At 40.3% G+C, this 19,793-nt stretch overlaps 1 protein-coding gene across 3 annotated transcripts in view; it reads right to left on the bottom strand.

Moving 5' to 3' along the window:
- Nucleotides 1–6,321: 6,321 nt before the first annotated feature.
- LOC142256512 (formyl peptide receptor 2-like) overlaps nt 6,322–19,793 on the bottom strand; it is a 79,523-nt gene continuing 66,051 nt past the window's right edge. Inside the window, exons 1-5 of one of the 3 annotated variants that reach the window (XM_075328238.1) lie at nt 18,604–18,691; nt 18,372–18,442; nt 17,821–17,975; nt 16,833–16,904; nt 6,322–10,192 (exon numbers count right to left, since the gene is read on the bottom strand). In XM_075328238.1, coding sequence (XP_075184353.1) covers nt 9,226–10,192; nt 16,833–16,891 — 1,026 coding nt within the window. In that variant the 5' untranslated portion in view covers nt 16,892–16,904; nt 17,821–17,975; nt 18,372–18,442; nt 18,604–18,691 and the 3' untranslated portion in view covers nt 6,322–9,225. Of the gene's footprint in view, nt 10,193–16,832; nt 16,905–17,820; nt 17,976–18,371; nt 18,443–18,603; nt 18,692–19,793 lie in introns of those variants that run through there. The other 2 variants (XM_075328237.1, XM_075328239.1) reach the window with 2 other exon arrangements.

Here is a 19,793-nt window from a genome sequence, read left to right on the forward strand (position 1 = left end):
TCTGAGTCTCATAGACTGACACTGAAAAGTGCCCTCCGCTCCACACAGAAGGCGCTGAGTGATCCGGCAGGACAGAACTGCGGTCACATGATGGTGGAGTAGACGGGAGCAGCGCTGGAAACGGCAGAGGATGACGACTGGTGAGTATTGTAATACATTAATCACATTTATCTCCACCTTATACAGTATTATAGGGGAAATTACTCTGGCTGGAGTAAGATGAGCTGTATAGTTCTCAGACGGGTGATGACGAGAATCCCAATTCCCACGACCGCTGAGTTCATCTCTCTGATTCCTACGGTATCTGCTGTTATTGAGACCTGTTCCTCAACATATTTCCATCGTTATCTTTAATTTTCTTAATCTCACCTATAAATAAGATTGTTTATTATTTGTGTTGAATTCATTAATACTGTCAATATATTATTATTACTATTCTTATTCATTGCCGTTTAATCAATTTCATTGATAGGCAATTTTTATGTATTTTCTAATGTTTATTTATTGTTTCTCTATATACCCTATTTTTTTATATATAATTTTCCTTGGATGCATTTGTTTAAAACAATTCTTCTGTTTTTTATTGTTATAGTTTTGTTTCTTATTTCCTTGTTTTTCCCCTTTTTCATCTTTCATCGTTTTCATCGTTTAGGGGCATTTTCCATTAACTTTTACTTGTCTAATTTCAAATTGGAAAATATTGAAGTCATTTTTGGATTTATGCTTTATCTAATATTGTGACACTCCTGAAGAAGCTGGCTAAGCTTCGAAACGTAGATAAATTAACCACTTATCTCATACTGCCAATTGCCGTGATTTTTTTTTTTATCACCGTCAGTGCAGTTCACTACTCCTGTCCTTTACTACATTGTCTTAACTATGGGTCCTCCTGTCCGGAGAGTCCTGCAGCATCTGTCCTACCATACTTCCAACCCAAAAAGTTGAGCAATTCCTATTCTTACCCTACTGATATCCGCCAGATTAAACCCTCTTTACATTATGTATCCCGTTACATAAAAATACAAAAAAACTCAAGTAATTTTTTTTCATCTCTACACGGTCTACAAAGTATATCGAACTTTTGTATCCAGATATTTTTCATGACAATGACCTGATCACTACCGCAACACATTTTAAAGCTGTAGATGGAAATAGATGATTATATTACCATATTTCAGATTTTCCTAAACCTCTAAATCAATTCTGTCATGCCAGGGGGAATTGTAGTAAAAAACCACCACTGTATCGCTGAATATAAAAAAAGGTTTAGGGTACCTTCACACTTAGCAATGCAGCAGCGATCCGACCAGCGATCTGACCTGGTCAGGATCGCTGCTGCATCGCTACATGGTCGCTGGTGAGCTGTTAAACAGGCAGATCTCACCAGCGACCAGTGAACAGCCCCCAGCCAGCAGCGACATGCAAGCGACGCTGCGCTTGCACGGAGCCGCCGTCTGGAAGCTGCGGAGACTGGTAACTAAGGTAAACATCGGGTATGGTTACCCGATGTTTACATTAGTTACCAGCGCACACCGCTTAGCTGTGTGTGCAGGGAGCAGGGAGCCGCGCACACTGAGCGCTGGCTCCTTGCTCTCCTAGCTACAGTACACATCGGGTTAATTAACCCGATGTGTAATGCAGCTACATGTGCAGAGAGCAGGGAGCCGCGCACACTGCTTAGCGCTGGCTCCTTGCTCTCCTAGCTGCTGTACACATCGGGTTAATTAACCCGATGTGTACAGCAGCTACATGTGCAAAGAGCCGGAGCTGGCAGCACAGGCAGCGTGAGAGCTGCAGAGGCTGGTAACTAAGGTAAATATCGGGTAACCACCTTGGTTACCCGATGTTTATCTTGGTTACAGCTTACCGCAGCTGCCAGACGCCGGCTCCTGCTCCCTGCTCGCTTCATTTGTCGCTCTCTCGCTGTCACACACAGCGATCTGTGCGTCACAGTGGGAGAGCGCCTTTAAAGAAAACAAACCAGGGCTGTGTGTAACGAGCAGCGATCTCGCAGCAGGGGCCAGATCGCTGCTCATTGTCACACACAGCGAGATCGCTAATGAGGTCACTGCTGCGTCACAAAAAGCGTGACTCAGCAGCGATCTCGGCAGTGAGCTCGCTGTGTGTGAAGCACCCCTAAGTCAAAAAAATATATCCAAAACATCTAAAGGAGACAGGCGATCACAAAATTCTATAAGTCACTCGAAATCCAGTGGTAGTTTTTCTAGTTTGAAGCAAACTAAAAATTAAAAAAATAAATCACTAAATAATCAAACGAATAATCATTGGAGATACAATTTTTTTTAACAATATAAAATTAGTGGAATTAAAATATTAAAAATATTTTTAAAAAATATGGGTATCTTTAAAAAATAAGTTCCAATACTTGAAAATCTATTTTGGCAAAACCAAATATTATCTTTCGTAGAGATGGGTGTTTTTTAACCAAAATGTTTTATTGAAGTTTTTTCAATATAAAACACTATACAAAAAAATCGGGCTATCAGACCCCCAAACTCACAATCCACCCCACAACAGACACTCAGTAAATAATCATGCCACAAAATTGGAGGTCACAGCTACTTCTAAAGTGATTCCACCAAAAGGTAGATAAGAAAGGAGGGGTCAGTGTCATTCCCACAGCAACTGCTGATGCTTATACTGGTTGGGGGCTAAGGGGTAAAGATCTAGTCTCCTATATATATATATATGAGTGGAAAAAATATGATATGAATGCTTCAGAAGAGCGCACAAGGCGAAAAGTAGGAGTGAGTAGAGATAAGTGACCTCTTGGAAATTCAGTTCGGAGGCTGCAGCCGAACTTTTGAAAAACTTTTGTTTGGGATCCAGACTTTACCTGAACAACAATGGAAGTAACTAATTGGGCAGTTTACGTCTCCGTCCATATGCATAAAATAAGGGTAATAAGCTGCACACTAACCACTATAAAAATATTAACATGAAAAATGGTAAAGCATTACTGCAATAAGGATAGTATGAACAATGAAAAATACATTTAGCTATCTGGAAAAAATGAAATACATGAAAAATGATATTGCAAAACTGCTATGAATATTTGAAAGTAATAGAGATGTTTAGCAAATGTATTGATCAATGCAAATGAGCTCGAAAACCAACAACAAGGTAATCTAATTTTTAGGGAACCTAACCTTAATGCCTCTATGTGCTATTAAAAATCTGCAAGTATGGGCAGAGACTCCTGGCTATATATGATCATGAATAGAGTCTGGTGATAATGCGGGGTTCTTGGTTCTCAGTCAGAAGAAACTGCATGCTATTCAGAAAAAAAGACTGCCTGGAACACCTTTATGTGTGAACTAGGTGCTAGCATAAAAATACATGAGTATAATAAGGATAATCAGCTGCACACTAACCACTATCAAGTGGCAGCTTATTATCCTTATCCCCTCTCTCCCTCTCCTGTAGAGTGTAAGCTCTTATGGTTAGCAAAGTCCTCTCTTCTGTAGCATTAAAGCTCTTATGAGCAGTGGTATCCACTCTATTTTTCTCTCTTTACCTCTCTCTTTTCTCCCATGTGCAGTTTATGACCAATTATAAGCTTCACAGTATTGAGATTTATGCAAATTTACTCATCACAACATTTTGGGATACATTTTTTGTAGTAAGTGAATTTGAATGTCAAAAGATCTTATCTCTAATTGAGAGTGAACCTCCCCTCCCAATCTCATTAGCTTTTCCCATAGAGTTGGTGAGAAATATAAATGATACATTAAGACAATTAAAATGTAAATAATAACTAATGTATGTTATGGACGCCACATCTTCATTCCAGATTATGAGCAAATCATCGATATAGCGGCAATACCAGACAATATTTCACATGCAATTGTCCATTTTGTGCAATTCTCTACATTCCCACTAAGCCATGCAGATATGGGTGATCGAAGAGAGGAATGTAGCTTCTATCAATGTTCCAGATAGTTAAAGATAAATTTCATAGGCAAAACAGAAAATATTATATTTCAATAAAAAGTTGACAAACATCATAGGAAAATCATGGAGATCAAATGTACAGTCACTGCATGGTATGCAAAAAAAATCTATTGAAAGATACTAGAGCCAAATCATGCAGAATGGTATTATTGTATAGAATGAACTAACGTCAAATGAGTCCATTTGCAGTGCCTTGAAAAAGTATTCATATCATTTTAACTTTTCCACGTTTTTCATGATACACTTAAAAATTTAAATGTATTTTATTTGGATTTTATGTAATATACAAATAGTAAGTAGCAAGTATTTGTAAAGTGTAGTTAACACATAGTTTTCTAATTATTTTTTTTTTTTAAAAAAATTGAAAATTGTGACCTCTAAAAATTGTGAAAATTGTGACCTCATGATTCTCCTGATGCTGCCGGATCCTTGATATTCTCACACAAACCTCTGAGGACGTCACACAACAGCTGTAGTTATACTGAGAATAAATTATACACTGGTGGACTCAATTTACTAATTATGTAAATTCTGGAGGCATCTTGTCAGTCAGGCTTCTATTTAGTGGTATCAGACTTTAAATGGCTGAATACAAATGCAAGTCACAATTTTCAGATTTAGATTTTTAAAATATTTAAAAAAAAATATAATTTCCTTTTTACTTCACAAATAGTTGACACTTTGAATTGGTATATCACATAAAATCTTGACAAAATTTTAAGCTTGTGGAAGGAATGTGAACAAATATATAGAATTTTGTGGGGTATGAATACTTTTCCAAGGCACTATATATTGATAAAAAGCAGCTGGAGTAACCTCCTCTATATGCCTCCTAAGAAAGTAGGGTAGTCTCCGGGCCATCTTTATGTCATAATGTTTCTATGATTCACAAGTGGGTGGCTGGGCTTTCTTAAGCTAGAGGAAAGATTTCGATAATTTCTATCGCTCCGTCTATATAGTTTCCATCCATTTATCTATCTATATCTATACAGTAAAAAAACCCAACCACAATTTCCAGGGTTTATGAAGAGATTTTCAGGCACTTACCTTATCATTTCTCAGATTACTCCGTTCTGCAGAAGATACAATGTATCATGTAATCCAACGAAATAACCAAACAAGAAATAAATAATGTGACTTTATATAGATCGGCTTAATGTACAAAATCAAGTGACCGGATGTTGAGATTGTAATCTGATTAGTCAGAGAAATGTTCACAGTTATCTTTCTGTGCAGTCACATACGGACGGGACCAGATATTAGAATGAGTGATGTATCTGATGTTACTTGGCATCTAATCATAGTTATATGTCTCATTATGACCGGTAAGGCTGGAGGTAAGGTTCCTTCTGTGGTGTGCAGATCTGGCTTGTATCCTGCTCAGCAGATAGATCCTCAGTCTTCCATTACCTTTATTGTATCATAAGTAAAAATTTGTGTCTGGAGAACAAGGACCATTATCTGCTATAGAAGCCGAGAGAGTGGAACAATTTTATTGATTTGTTGTAATAATAAAAATGCACAGCGGAAACATCTATTACATAGAATAAAATGCTTTTAAGCACATTGTTTTGCCAATGGTAAACCCAACGTATATTATTGTCCAGAAGGAGCCTAATACTGGTTGAGATGGTGGAATATGGGGGCAGTTTGTATCATGTTGTGTAGGTTCGAATTTTAGGTGTGGTTCACTGTCCATTATCTGTATTCCTTGTGTGTATATTGTATTGTCTGTAGGTAATCACCCCCCATAGTATTTCTGTCCCTACGTCTGGGGGAGGGGGGCCTGGGATCCACCTAAACTCTGTGCTTACCTAAGGGATTGTCATTCTGGGTGAGACTTACAAGAGAGAAGAAGCAAGATTGACCCTCTGAGGGTGAAGCTGAGACTTTGGCCAGCACCACAGAGAGACTTTGACAAACCCTGATTTCCCTGGAGAAGGACTGCTGGATGAATGTGACTGATCCCCGTGACATTTATGCGCTTAATGGACTATATTCGTATTTCTGGACTATTTTTACCCTCTGTATGGTGGAATATTTTATTGACCAATTGATTTGCTTGTGAGAAATATTCGTGGATTGTTCACCCATCTCCCTCTGATGATTGTGTGATATCGGAGAAGAAACCCATCACACTACTGGAAATACATGGGAATCTACCAATCAACATCACCTTCTGCGTCCGCTACAGACCTTCCAAGGATAAATATCCACCAACCTTGGTTTATTCTAAAATGGAAAGCATATGCTTGGCACAGGAGTTATGTACAATTCCAGAATGGAGAAAAAAAGGATAAAAAAGTTATTGATATTAAATAAACACAATTAAGAAGAGAATAAAATGTGAGTATTTTGTGTGTGGTGTAAAAGTCATATATGTGACAGATGGAGAAAAATTGACTACAAAATACAAGATATTGAGGGTAAAGAATTTGGGTCTTGTAAGTGCATATGTACATGAGAACTTTCTAGTCTTTTAAAGATTTTCTGACTCTAATCATTTTTCTTTTTCTTTGCCTTGTCGGGATTTTTTTCCTTATTTCTACCTGTATGGAGAAATACATTGTGCTGAATTCAGTCTGTGCAGCGTCTCGTTTCATCTCATATACTACAAATGGACAGTATTTGTTGGTAATATCTGTACATATTGTAATATCTGAGTGACCACTTGGAAATGTATTTTGTATTTCCCTGTTTTGATAAAAAAATTGTTTAAAAGAACTGAGAGTCCTCAGTGGTTGATACCTTTTAATGGCTAACTGAAAAGATGGTAATAATTGCAAGCTTTCGAGACTACTCAGGTCTCTTCATCAGGCATGGTATAACACAAAATCTGAAGAGTCACATATTTATTTGGCTAACACGGTACAAAGATATATTTCTCTGTTTTGATAAGAATTTCTAATGAGGCATTGAAAAGAACAATAAAATCCTAGTGTGACGGACGTTTTCTGGTTCATTACCAAACTACTTTTTCTGTTTCCTTTCCTGCTCTACATTATACCTTACCTACAAATCTCCGGATGAGTCTATATAGTGGCAGCAGGCTCGGCCTATTGACACAATCTTCCATGTAAAGCAATATGAAAGTCTAATACAGGTGACAGCCGGTTAGTGATTAGTCATTGATTCACCATATTTACAAGTTAAACCATGTAACAAATAGGTCATCACTGTAGACCGTAATCTGGAAAAACAACCCCTCTCACCCAATCTCCGCACATCACTCTCATGTTGCTCCATTCCTCTTACATTCTTTCTTTTCTATGTGTGCATTCCACAGTTGTTTCCTGTTGCTCTCTGGTTATGTAGCTCTCTGGTAGTGGTAGGATGATGGCTGCTTTATCAACAATATCTGGGCTTCCCTTGCCTATTCCTTCATTAGAGCTTGGACATTGATGAAGGTAACTTTTTTGGGAAGCTTTAGTGCTCTGAACTATTGTCTAAGCCCTTTCATCATTGCATAGAGCAGGGGTCCGCAACCTGTAGCTCAGGAGCCACATGGGACTTGTGAGCCCAAGATCTGTGACACAGCAATCTAAAAGCTTGGTGCTCTAGTACTTGGTCTTGCAACCAAAAATGAAGAGAAAACCTCCACATGGTGACTTATAAGAGTAGCTCCTCACACAATAGAAAATATGGATGTGCATATACTTATTGGATTATGAAGGAGATAATCTATAAAGGTTTCACGAGGATCTATAAAAGTTCACAGAGGAAACACCGGGTGACGCTGGACTTAAGGCAGAGGAAGAATTTATAAAACACATGCATACATGAGTAAGAAATAATTCCGCATCTGCAGCGACATCAGAGAACTCCGGGTGTCCACTACTTCTCCAGAACTAAGGGGGAACGTTTCTCTGCACTTTTTAATACTTTATTCAGAGATCAGATACAATATACATTAAATTGTTCTTATTAAGAGAAAGGAACACCAAAAGCAATAGGGTCTTATCCGACGGAGATTAATCCAGGGGAGGATTAAGGGAAGTACTCACCTATTGGGGTCGTCTAACCTGCAACTGAGGGAAAGTATGACAGCTGCTGAGGAGCCCACTGGTCAGGAAATCCCACCAAGGAACCAAACAGTAGGAGGATAGAAGTAGTAATTTCTACTGCTGGTAAAAGAATCAAGAAATCCAGAGACCTTATTCAGGATCGGATCAGGAGAACCTGATGAAGAAGCTGTTTAAGCATCGAAACGTGTAGAGAATAAACCACATTGTCCTATCCTGAATACAGTCTCCGATTCTCTTGATTCCATTACCTGTACAGCAAACTACTACTCCTATCCTCCTACTGTTTCATTGTTCTCATTACCCCTTTTAGACTTTCTATGTACTGGTACGTCCAACGTAACATCCCTGCTTTTGATGCAGACTCAAAATTGGCATCAGATCAGGGCTCAAAAATTAAGTAATCATAGCCTCAGATCCTGGAAAGTGAGAACGTTACTGTTCTCGGAAAATAACGACATTTGCCCAATTTTTTTGCAGGGTGGACACATTTTAATATTTATTTCACCAATTAAATAAAAAAACTATGTTTGGTATCTCCGAACTTGTACTGACTTGGGGAATCATAACCTGATTAGTTTTACTATATAGGAAACGTAACAAATAATAAACAAATGAAACAATTATGGAATTGCCCTTTTTATGCCGCAATTTTTTTTCCATGGTAAAATGAATGCTGTCATTCACAAGTACAGCTCATCCCATATAAAACACACCCTCATATGGCCATATTGACTGAAAAATAAAAAAAGCAATGGATCTTGGAAGAAGGGGAGGAAAAAAACAAAAGTGAAAAAGAGGGAAAAGGCAGGACCGTGAAGGGGTTAAATTCAAATTAAATTCATGGAAATTTGATACTAACGCCATCCCCCGCAGATCAATCCGCTCATCTGTAATCATCATAGGTGTAATGTCCAGGGGAATCGCACTGCTGGGTAACAACACAGTAAAAATTAAACTCAAAGAAATATGGAGGAATTACAGATTTTTTTTAACCATTTCACTTCACTTAAGATTTATTTTTACCATTTTGGTAAAATGGAGGGCAAATTAAAAATGAGAAAGTATCCTGCAAAAAACAATCCCTCATTAGGTTGTGAGGATGGAAAATAAAATGCTCTGGGTCTTCAATGAGAGGAGGAAGGAAAGAAAATGAAAAAAAAATTAAAATGGCCGACTCTCCAAGGGGTTAATAGATGTCACATAGAGGAGATAACAGGGATATATATTACACATCAGTAGTGCGAGAATTTCCTGTATCTTGTCTGCTCAGGTCATTAGGATGTTCTCTTAAGGCTCTTTCTACCCTGGCGGGGATGGATCTGAAGAAACCTTGTCGGAAACCCGGTCCCATAAATACATAAATGATTGGATTCATGCAACTGTTAAGACAAGCCAGGCTGGACATAATGGTATGTATTATATAGTATAGAAAGTCATCTATATCATAATATAAGATTATCAGTAGGAAGAGGTAATATGGAAACCAGCAGATGAAGAAACACGATATAACAGCGGTGATGATCCTGGAGGATCTCTGAGATCTCTGGGATCGCTCACTTTTTCTAATCATGTAGAACATGGTGACATAAGAGGTGACGATGATGAGAAAAGGGATCACACACATTATAACGAATCTGATCAGAAGTATGGTGTGATCTAACTCTTTGTTATAACGACTTACGTAAACATTATATGCACACCATTCATATAGATCACGTACATGGTATCTATATATGTAGTACAGTACACCCGCTACAATGAGGCTCAGCCCCCAGATGATCGCTGCAGAGCTTCTCACTAGTTTACTGGTTCTATGAACTTTGGCCCAGAATGGCCACATGACGGACACCCAGCGGTCAATACTCATGGCCGTCAGGAGGAAAACACTGGAGGTCATGTTTATATTAAAAAGGAACATGTTCACTAGGCAATATGCAGGATCCAGGCAGGATGACAAATATGTAGCCCAGTCAGCAATTCTCAGAGGCAGAGACGCACAGCACAGGAAGTCTGCGATGGCCAGGTGGAGGAACCACACGACACTGACTGTCTTCTTCATCCTGAATCCGGCAATCCAAATGACTAATCCATTACCGATAATCCCGAGAGCAAAAACAATGCTGTATAATGTGATTGACGTCTTTTGTATAATCCTTTCATAATAAAAAAGATCATTGTAATCGTCAGAAGACCTGAGAAGAAAGGATAGGCTAGATGTTAGGAAAGCTAATAATTTATGTTGTCTTACAGTGCCTACAAGTAGTATTCAACCCTCTGCAGATTTAGCAGGTTTACATATTCGTAATTAACTTGGCATTGTGACATTTGGACTGTAGATCAGCCTGGAAGTGTGAAATGCACTGCAGCAAAAAAGAATTTTATTTCTTTTTTTTATTTTTTTTAAATTGTGAAAAGTTTATTCAGAGGGTCATTTATTATTCAACCCCTCAAATCACCAGAATTCTGTTTGGTTCCCCTAAAGTATTAAGAAGTATTTCAGGCACAAAGAACAATGAGCGTCACATGTTTGGATTAATTATCTCTTTTTCCAGTCTTTTCTGACTAATTAAGACCCTCCCCAAACTTGTGAACAGCACTCATACTTGGTCAACATGGGAAAGACAAAGGAACATTCCAAGGCCATCAGAGACAATATCGTGGAGGGTCACAAGGCTGGCAAAGGGTACAAAACCCTTTCCAAGGAGTTGGGCCTACCTGTCTCTACTGTTGCGAGCATCATCCGGAAGTGGAAGGCTGATGGAACTACTGTTAGCCTTCCACGGCCTGGACAGCCTTTGAAAGTTTCCACCCGTGCCGAGGCCAGGCTTGTCCAAAGAGTCAAGGCTAACCCAAGGACAGCAAGGAAGGAGCTCCGGGAAGATCTCATGGCAGTGGGGACATTGGTTTCAGTCAATACCATAAGTAACGTACTCCACCACAATGGTCTCCGTTCCAGACGAGCCCGTAAGGTACCTTTCCTTTCAAAGCGTCATGTCAAGGCTCGTCTACAGTTTGCTCATGATCACTTGGAGGACTCTGAGACAGACTGGTTCAAGGTTCTGTGGTCTGATGAGACCAAGATCGAGATCTTTGGTGCCAACCACACACGTGACGTTTGGAGACTGGATGGCACTGCATACGACCCCAAGAATACCATCCCTACAGTCAAGCATGGTGGTGGCAGCATCATGCTGTGGGGCTGTTTCTCAGCCAAGGGGCCTGGCCATCTGGTCCGCATCCATGGGAAGATGGATAGCACGGCCTACCTGGAGATTTTGGCCAAGAACCTCCGCTCCTCCATCAAGAATCTTAAGATGGGTCGTCATTTCATCTTCCAACAAGACAACGACCCAAAGCACACAGCCAAGAAAACCAAGGCCTGGTTCAAGAGGGAAAAAAATCAAGGTGTTGCAGTGGCCTAGTCAGTCTCCTGACCTTAACCCAATAGAAAACTTGTGGAAGGAGCTCAAGATTAAAGTCCACATGAGACACCCAAAGAACCTAGATAACTTGGAGAAGATTTGCATGGAGGAGTGGGCCAAGATAACTCCAGAGACCTGTGCCGGCCTGATCAGGTCTTATAAAAGACGATTATTAGCTGTATGGCAAACAAGGGTTATTCCACAAAATATTAAACCTAGGGGTTGAATAATAATTGACCCACACTTTTATGTTGAAAATTTATTAAAATTTAACTGAGCAACATAACTTGTTGGTTTGTAAGATTTATGCATCTGTTAATAAATCCTGCTCTTGTTTGAAGTTTGCAGGCTCTAACTTATTTGCATCTTATCAACCTGCTAAATCTGCAGGGGCTTGAATACTACTTGTAGGCACTGTATATGTCTACCTTGCATGGGTCACCTTAGCAGGTGGGGTGGGGGTTGAAGGGGAGATGTCCCCCAGGCTAATCTTCTAGTAAAGGCCTAAGACACACGACATGAAAATTGGTGCGAGTGGTATGCGATAAAACACTACATTCCACTCGGACCAATAGTAACATGTGTAATGTGTCAGCACCCATGAGCGATTATTTTCTTGGCCCCAATCGGACCGAGAAAATAGTCACAGCATGCTGCGAATGTAATGCGAGGCATTTTCCTCTCGCACCCATTCATGTCTATGGGGCGAGAGAAATATCGCTCTGCACTCACAGTATACCGGTGTACCGCGAGTGCAGAGCGAGAATGGAAATAGTCGGCAACGGAGGAGAGAGGGAGATAAATCACTCCCTCCCCTCTTCTGTGCCAGCCTGCCCCTCCTCAGCACTGGCCTGCCCCTCCTTAGAGCCGGTGCGCCCCCTGCAGCTGAGGTCCGCTCGCACGATTGGACCTCAGTTGCAGTGACACTCGCATGACACTCGGCTCTGCTGTACTGCTAGCATAAGCCGAGTGTCATGCGAGGGAATCACAGTAATCCCTGTGTGGCCCTGGCCTAACTGTTCAGGTTTGCTTGTCTTCCAGGTGCCTCAGCCGCACTGTACTGTGAATACAGTCCTTTGCAGTCTCATCACAATCTGTAATGTGTGACTGTGCTGTGACTACAGACAAGATTAAAAGTACAGCGATACTGACGCAGCCGGCGGCCCTGACCCTACTCCCAGAGGAGCTGACACTTACATTTCCGCTATGCAGAGAATAGAAAGTATGCACAGAGGACTGAGAGCAACATAATATATGATACAGCATCAACATGAAGAAAAAAACTGACAAGAAATTATAAACAATTAAAAAATGCACATAGGCTACAAGAAACCCATTAACGGGTCTCCAATAATAACTCAAATCCTCAATGAAACAGGCAAAGGCTTACATATAAAATAAGTGATGTAGAGAATGATAATTTACAATGGCAATTTAGTATGTTTATGGGGTGAAGCTGCAATTACTATGACCTTATATCCACAGATCAGAGTCATAAAAAATAGCTTATACTTACAGATATTTCCATCGTTAACTTTCCCTAAACGTAAGTATTGTATCTTCATACTGGGAACCTGCCAGGGGATTCATGTGTGCCGCCCTGGAGGCCTCTAATGTCATGGCGGTGGCTGTTCTGGTCAGGAGACCTCTGCAAATGATCTTGCAAAAATCCCATAAAAGGTAGAAAATAATGCACAGGAGTAGTTGGAAGCTTAGCTGGCTGCAATCCGCTGACTACACATACACAACTAGAAGTAGCGGTGGAGCGTTTCTATCCAACCTAGATGCCTCGTCACCACCGAAGAACAAACTAGCCCCCGGAAGGGCAAAATTTAACATTGGATAATGTTGCTAAACAATAACCATCACAGTTCACCATTTACACAAATTCCAGATGAAAATGATAGGAGGATGTCAATATATAACAATGGTGGTGGAGAGGTACGCTGGAACGCTGGTCCGACCCACTGGCACCGTGCATAAGAGTATCTTTAATGACAGCAGCCACATGTGCGATTCAGGGTGATCATACATGCGACTTGTTTTGTCGGGTTACTGGGGGGATCGCAGGAGACATTGCGTTATCCATAACAATAACCTTTCATGATTTTTACATTTTTACAACTTTACAACCTTATGATTTTCCATATATTAAGGAACAAATTGGAAAATGAGAAATCATCCCCTATTTCCCAAAATAAGAAGAATAGATCCAAGTATAACAATGGATAAGTGGATATATGGAGTATATTGGATACCACACATTTAAAACAGGTTATGAGTATAATATAGATAAGTTGTGATGTACAGATTTTAAATGTTCACACTTTAATGACTTTGATATATATGTCCATACACTCTTACAGATTAATTAATATAATTTTTTATATGTATTTTTATAATTTTTATACATTCTAACAAATCAATTTTTCCGGGTTTTATATATAATGTTTTTTATTCTACTGTTTTAACAAATATTCTATCTAATGATCTAACACCATATGATTCCAGCTCCCATGGGGTGAAAGGGCTAATGATCTAATGATTTAATTAATGGCACACCCATAAGGCCACTTGTGGGGTTTGTTAACTATAAATGTAATGTTTGTAAGGTGCTCCTGTTACACCTGATGAAAGCAATAGTGGATTGCGGTAATGCGTAGTGGAATAACAGGCGCTTATAGTAATAAAGTAGATTTATCTAAACTACTGGCAGCCACTCTATAGCGCTCTATCAGACCAAATTACCTATCTCTACTACAAAGATGGAATAAGGAATCCTGACCCGTCTCAGAGCAGCCCAAAAGGAAAGCAGAGCCCCAACTTCTAATGATGGTGATATAAGAAAAAAGACAGCACACAAATGGTTAATGTAGGGTTAAGCAAAGTTAGGCCCTGCTAGCTAGATACAAAAGGGATAGAAAACATTACTGGTTGCAGCCAGTGAATACCCTGAAAAAATACCAACACCTGATAATCAAAAATGCCTTAAAGATCACACGATCTTTCCTCCCACTATATCAGGAACTCTTGGGCAAATACAAACTTCTAATCAGATTGGGAGTAAAAACTCCTTTTCTTGCTGGAAATAAATCATCCTCAAAAAATAGTGCAGAAAGAACACTTATTCACATGCATGAAAAAAAAGAGAATTTTCTCAAACATTGAATTAGGAATAGAATTCAGAGGTAAAGCAGAAAAGCCCCTATGTACAATTCAGTCTAAACCAAGCCCAGAATAACAGAAAAAATCACAAGGAAAAATATCTGAGATTGCACAATTTCCATAAATTGGAAACAAAAAGGCAGAAAAATAAATGAGAATGAATTAATCACAGGAGGAAAAAACAAAATACTTATCAGGCAGACTCTGGATGACATAGGAACAAAACCGATCCAAAGGAACAAAAATACTGCTATAGAAATCATTCCTGGAAATCCAAAAAGGAGCAGAAAAAAGCAAAACTCAATCCTACATGGAAAGGCAAGAAATTGTAAAGGCAGGAGGACAAACTTCAGGACATCTTTTTTTGGAGCAGAAACAACTATCTCCGGCAAAGGTTTGACAGAAACTGCCTTCCTATATTCCCCAAGGCTGGACTACATTGGCTTTCCTGGAACAGCAATTATCTTCCACACCTGTCTGAGCGACAGATGCAGAATCAGACTCACTACCAGCACTAGCCACCATAGGCAGCCCAGAAACACTCCCATGAACCACACCATCCCTGATGAAATTCACAACAGGTGGCTCTGAGCAGTGATGTGACCTACCGGGCGCAGGCGACAGGTTTTTTGTAAGGGGGAATACACATAATACTTAAAAAGAGAGAAAGAAAATCAAATAAATAAAGATTTTGTGATGCCAGTTGGGATGTTCGGCTGTGGTATGGCCGGGCACTGCTCGTGGGGTCCAGGAGTTAGGTGGTGATGCGCAGTGCCAGAGGGTTGTCCTGGGGAATGTGTTGAAATAGGGATGGCACAGCAGGGAATAATTCAGTCAGAAACAAGGACAGGGAGCTTTCACCTTTTACCGAGCTCTGCATACAGTCCTGGACACTCTTTACAGTCTTCACAATGATGGTGGTTTTCTCTGTCCCAGTGGCAGTTTGGCTTCTCTGCTGTGTGGTGGTAGTGTACTCTTCCTATCACTATTTCCCTACCTGTAATAGGTATCTTGGTATCCTTTTATTTCCAAGAGGAGAACAATCTGGACTTTTGATCCCTTCTGGAGAGCAGGTAACCGAAATCCTATAGGAAAACTCTCTATTCCTTCTAGAAGTTTCCTGACTCAAACGTGCCACTGAGCTCCAAGGAAAATGTCACTGGACCTTAAAAAAAGGCTGCAGTCTCTCAGTTTTGTCATTGACCTTGAAGGCACCGATGACGTAGGGATTGATACCCTGACAAGCGTAGCTGACCCCTCCAGTGGTTTCAAGAAATCACCTCAGGACAGGACCCCTCTCCTCAGATCACTCCTCACTTCACCTCACACCAACTCAGACTGCCAAGTTACCTCAAACTAAGCTCCCCCCCTTTCTTATTTTAGGGCTCATCATGCAAGACTTGGTTTCCTCTCAAGTGACAGCCTCACTAAGGAAGTATGTGAAAATGTGTTTTTTGAAGTGAGCAGCAGAGATAGCCAAAATCTCACTAAAGCTTACAATACATGTTAAACAGATGGCAATACACATGTAATTGTGTGATATTATTTGTGGCGACTAGACACATGGCTCCATACATGCTGCACAAATTATGGGCAGAAGAAATTGGAGCCGGCTGTATAATTACAGACAGGTATATATTTTTTCTGAACCTCTCCAACATTTCAGATAAAGTCTAGTTACAAGATCTTAGATTGGGACGAGTTTAGTCCAGAGCTGCCCCCTGGCCGGCAGAGCATCTACAGATGATTGACAGGTCTCCCTTATTTATATTCTAACGAGACAACCTATAGAAAAGAGAAAATCTAAAGCACCTTAGGAAGGACATATTCAGATGTGATGGACTTGTTCGGCTGTGGATATAGCAGATCTGGACATGTCTGCTGCTTTCTATAGGATCTTTTGATAAAAAAATGTGTGCTGTACCCCTGTGACTTCCAAGAACTGAACCCAGTGAGAAAGTCTATGTCCGGCTCCGGTAACATCTGTGTTATTATACAGGAGCCACAATGCAGAGCCGAATCCTCTGCTCCACAGACACCACTGACACCTGATGGACGACATTGACATGTAGAGGGGATTGATGGGTTATCCAGAGCTTCCATCAATGTGGTAGGAATAATGGCGCTGCAGGTGGAGCTGATTTATCCCTATTAATATTGATATAATCAGGGCAATGCCTTGGATATAGATGTAAATGGAGTCTGCACTGATATCTCAGAGAAATAATTAGGAATATATTCTTACCGGTCATTGTTGTCCAGAGTTGTATTAGATGTGGTCAGATTATCATCACTAGGATCCATTCTGAGTATTCACCTACAAGAAAAAGTAATAATAATAATACTACAGACTATCATGTAATCATCGTGTCTGTGCAGTAGAAGTTCTGTCATTTTATTAAAGAGAACCTGTCACCAGATTTGGGCCTTCTAAACTAAAACTAGCACCTTAAGTGCTGCAGTCTATAAAAGTAAGTTACCCCTGACCTCCCCTGTAGCCACCCAAAAAACCTTTATAAAATCTCCTGCCCTGTATGTAAATTGTCCGGTCCTATGGGCATCCTAGTCTGTGCCTCCTGTCCCTTATTTTACCATCCTTCCGTGGTAATTGACATGGATGATGTCTAGGACGTCATCCATGTAGGAGGGCAAAATCTTTATATTCTTGGCTTGCACAGGCGCACTTCGCTCTGCTCTATTTTGAGCAGAGCTGAAAAGATAGGCGCGAGATTTTGCCTAGAAAAGTGAATGAAGCGGGTGATGTCATCCACATTGCCAGGGAAAATCTTGCGCCTGCGCAGAGAACTCGACAGTTCACGTAGGCGCACCTATGTTTACAGCTCTGCCCGCAATAGGGCAGAACAGAGTGAACCTGCGCAAGACGAGAATATGGAGATTTTGTCCACCTACATGGATGGCGTCTTAGGCATCATCCACGTCAATCAGCACAGAAGGATGGTGAATGGAAGGAAAGGAGGGGTGGATTAGGGCACCCATATGACTGGATCGGGCAATTTACATACCGGGCAGGAGATTTTATGAAGGTAATTTTGGGGGCTACAGGAGGGTTAGGGGGCGCTGCTTAAGGTTCTAGCTTTAGTTGAGAATATCAAAATCTGGTGACAGGTTCCCTTTAAAGGATCACTACAGTGTTTATTTTTTTATTTTATTGACCACCTTGTTAGCAATCAGTAATGTAGTATTGTATGTAGCGAGTATATTACATTACTTACCAGTCGCTGTCTTTTGCTGTTTCCAGCTCTCCTTGCCTCATTCAGCGTCTCACAAACTGTTCTGAAAAAGTGCCCTTCACTCCACACAGAAGACGCTGAGTGATCCGGCAGGACAGAACTGCGGTCACATGATGGTGGAATAGACTGGAGCAGCGCTGGAAACAGCAGAGGATGACGACTGGTAAGTATTGCAATATATTAATCACATTCATCTCCACCTTATACAGTACTATAGGGGAAATGATAAAGCCGGCTGGAGGAAGATGCGCTGCACGCTGTATGGTACATTGTGACTGACAGTATCCAGAAATATTAGCATTGAGCAAAATAAAGAAAATATAGAGAATATTCATATTTTATCTTATATGGCAGTACAGGGACAATTTTCCACAAATCTACCTATATCATGTGCACAAGTGTGTCTACACGAAGAGTAGGATCCCATCGCTGATGAAGACGTCATGTTCTGCTGTGGAATGACTTACTACAGTTATATCATTATCACTCATCACAAGAGGCATAACACCCAAACCCATCATGTCAATATCTACCTGGAGACGCCCAAAAGGGAATCTGTCCGCACAATCCTCTCCACAAACTGTTTATATGGTAGTGTTCCTCTCTGAAAACAACGAAAAGTTAAAACATGACCAAATACAGTGTAAGAAATCCAATAAGTAGCACAATACTGGTATAATACCTTGCTTTTCTGTAATAAATAAAAATCTAATAAGAAAATTAAATGATAGATAGATAGATAGATAGATAGATAGATTTAATTACCTTCCTTCCTTCTCCTCCAGGATCCCTTCTCTTTGATCAGTGAGAGCAGCGGATCCTTTGCCTATAACCAGCATTGCTCCTGTAAATATATTCACTTCTCCGCCCTCCAATCCATCAGACACTTCCACTAAGTGAAAATAATTATCAAAGTAGAAAATAATTGTTGATTATATTATTTATTTAGTTATTGAAATATCTGGATGCTTTGGTTTATACATATTTTATACATATCATTTTTAATGCTTTTTCTTGAATCTTATATAATTACTAGCTGTAGTACTCGGGCGTTGCCCAGGATAGCAACTGTCTCTCTCTCTGTCTGTCTCTGTATGTCTGTGTTTGTCTGTCTATCTGTGTCTGTCTGTGTGTCTGTCTGTATGTCTCTGTCTGTCTGTCTCTGTCAGTCTGTCCCTTTATCTCTCTGTCTGTCTCTAAGTCTGTCTCTGTCTCTGTGTCTTTCTCTTTCCCTTTCTGTCTCTTTGTCTGTCTCTTTCCCTGTCTGTCTCTTTCCCTGTTTGTCTCTTTTCTTGTAAATCTCTTTCCTTGTCTATCTCTCTTCCTGTCTGTGTATGTCTCTCTCTCTGTCTCTATCTCTGTCTCTCTCTATCTCTGTGTTTATCTGTCTCTCTTTGTGTCTTTCTGTCTATCTCTAGCTCTGTCTGTGTCTGTCTGTCTGTATCTATGTACCTGTCTGTTTGTCTCTTTCCCTGCCTGTCTTGTTTGAGGTCTGTCTCATTCCAGGTCTGTCTCTTTCCCCGTCTGTCTCTTTCCCTGCCTGTCTCATTCCAGGTCTGTCTTTCCCCGTCTGTCTCTTTCCCCATTTGTTTCTTTCCAGGTCTGTCTCTTTCCCCATCTGTCTCTTTTCTTATCTGTCTCTATCCCCATCTGTCTCTTTCCCCATCTGTCTCTTTCCGCGTTTGTCTGTGTCTCTTTCCCTGCCTCTTTCCTTGTATCTGTCTCTTTCCCTGTTTCTTTCCTTGTCTCTGTCTCTTTCTCTGTCTCTTTCCCTGTCTCTATCTCTGTTCCTGTCTTTTTCCTTTTCTCTGTCTCTTTCCCTGTTTTTGTCTCTTTCCCTGTCTGTTTCTTTCCCTGTCTGTCTCTTTACCTGCCTATCTCTTTTTGTGTGTCTCTCTCTCTCTTATCTTGTCTCATTCCCAGGTCTTTCAGTCTCATTCCTTGTCTTTTTCTCT

The sequence above is a fragment of the Anomaloglossus baeobatrachus genome, chromosome 11, assembly GCF_048569485.1.
Source record: "Anomaloglossus baeobatrachus isolate aAnoBae1 chromosome 11, aAnoBae1.hap1, whole genome shotgun sequence".
Taxonomy (NCBI): domain Eukaryota; kingdom Metazoa; phylum Chordata; class Amphibia; order Anura; family Aromobatidae; genus Anomaloglossus; species Anomaloglossus baeobatrachus.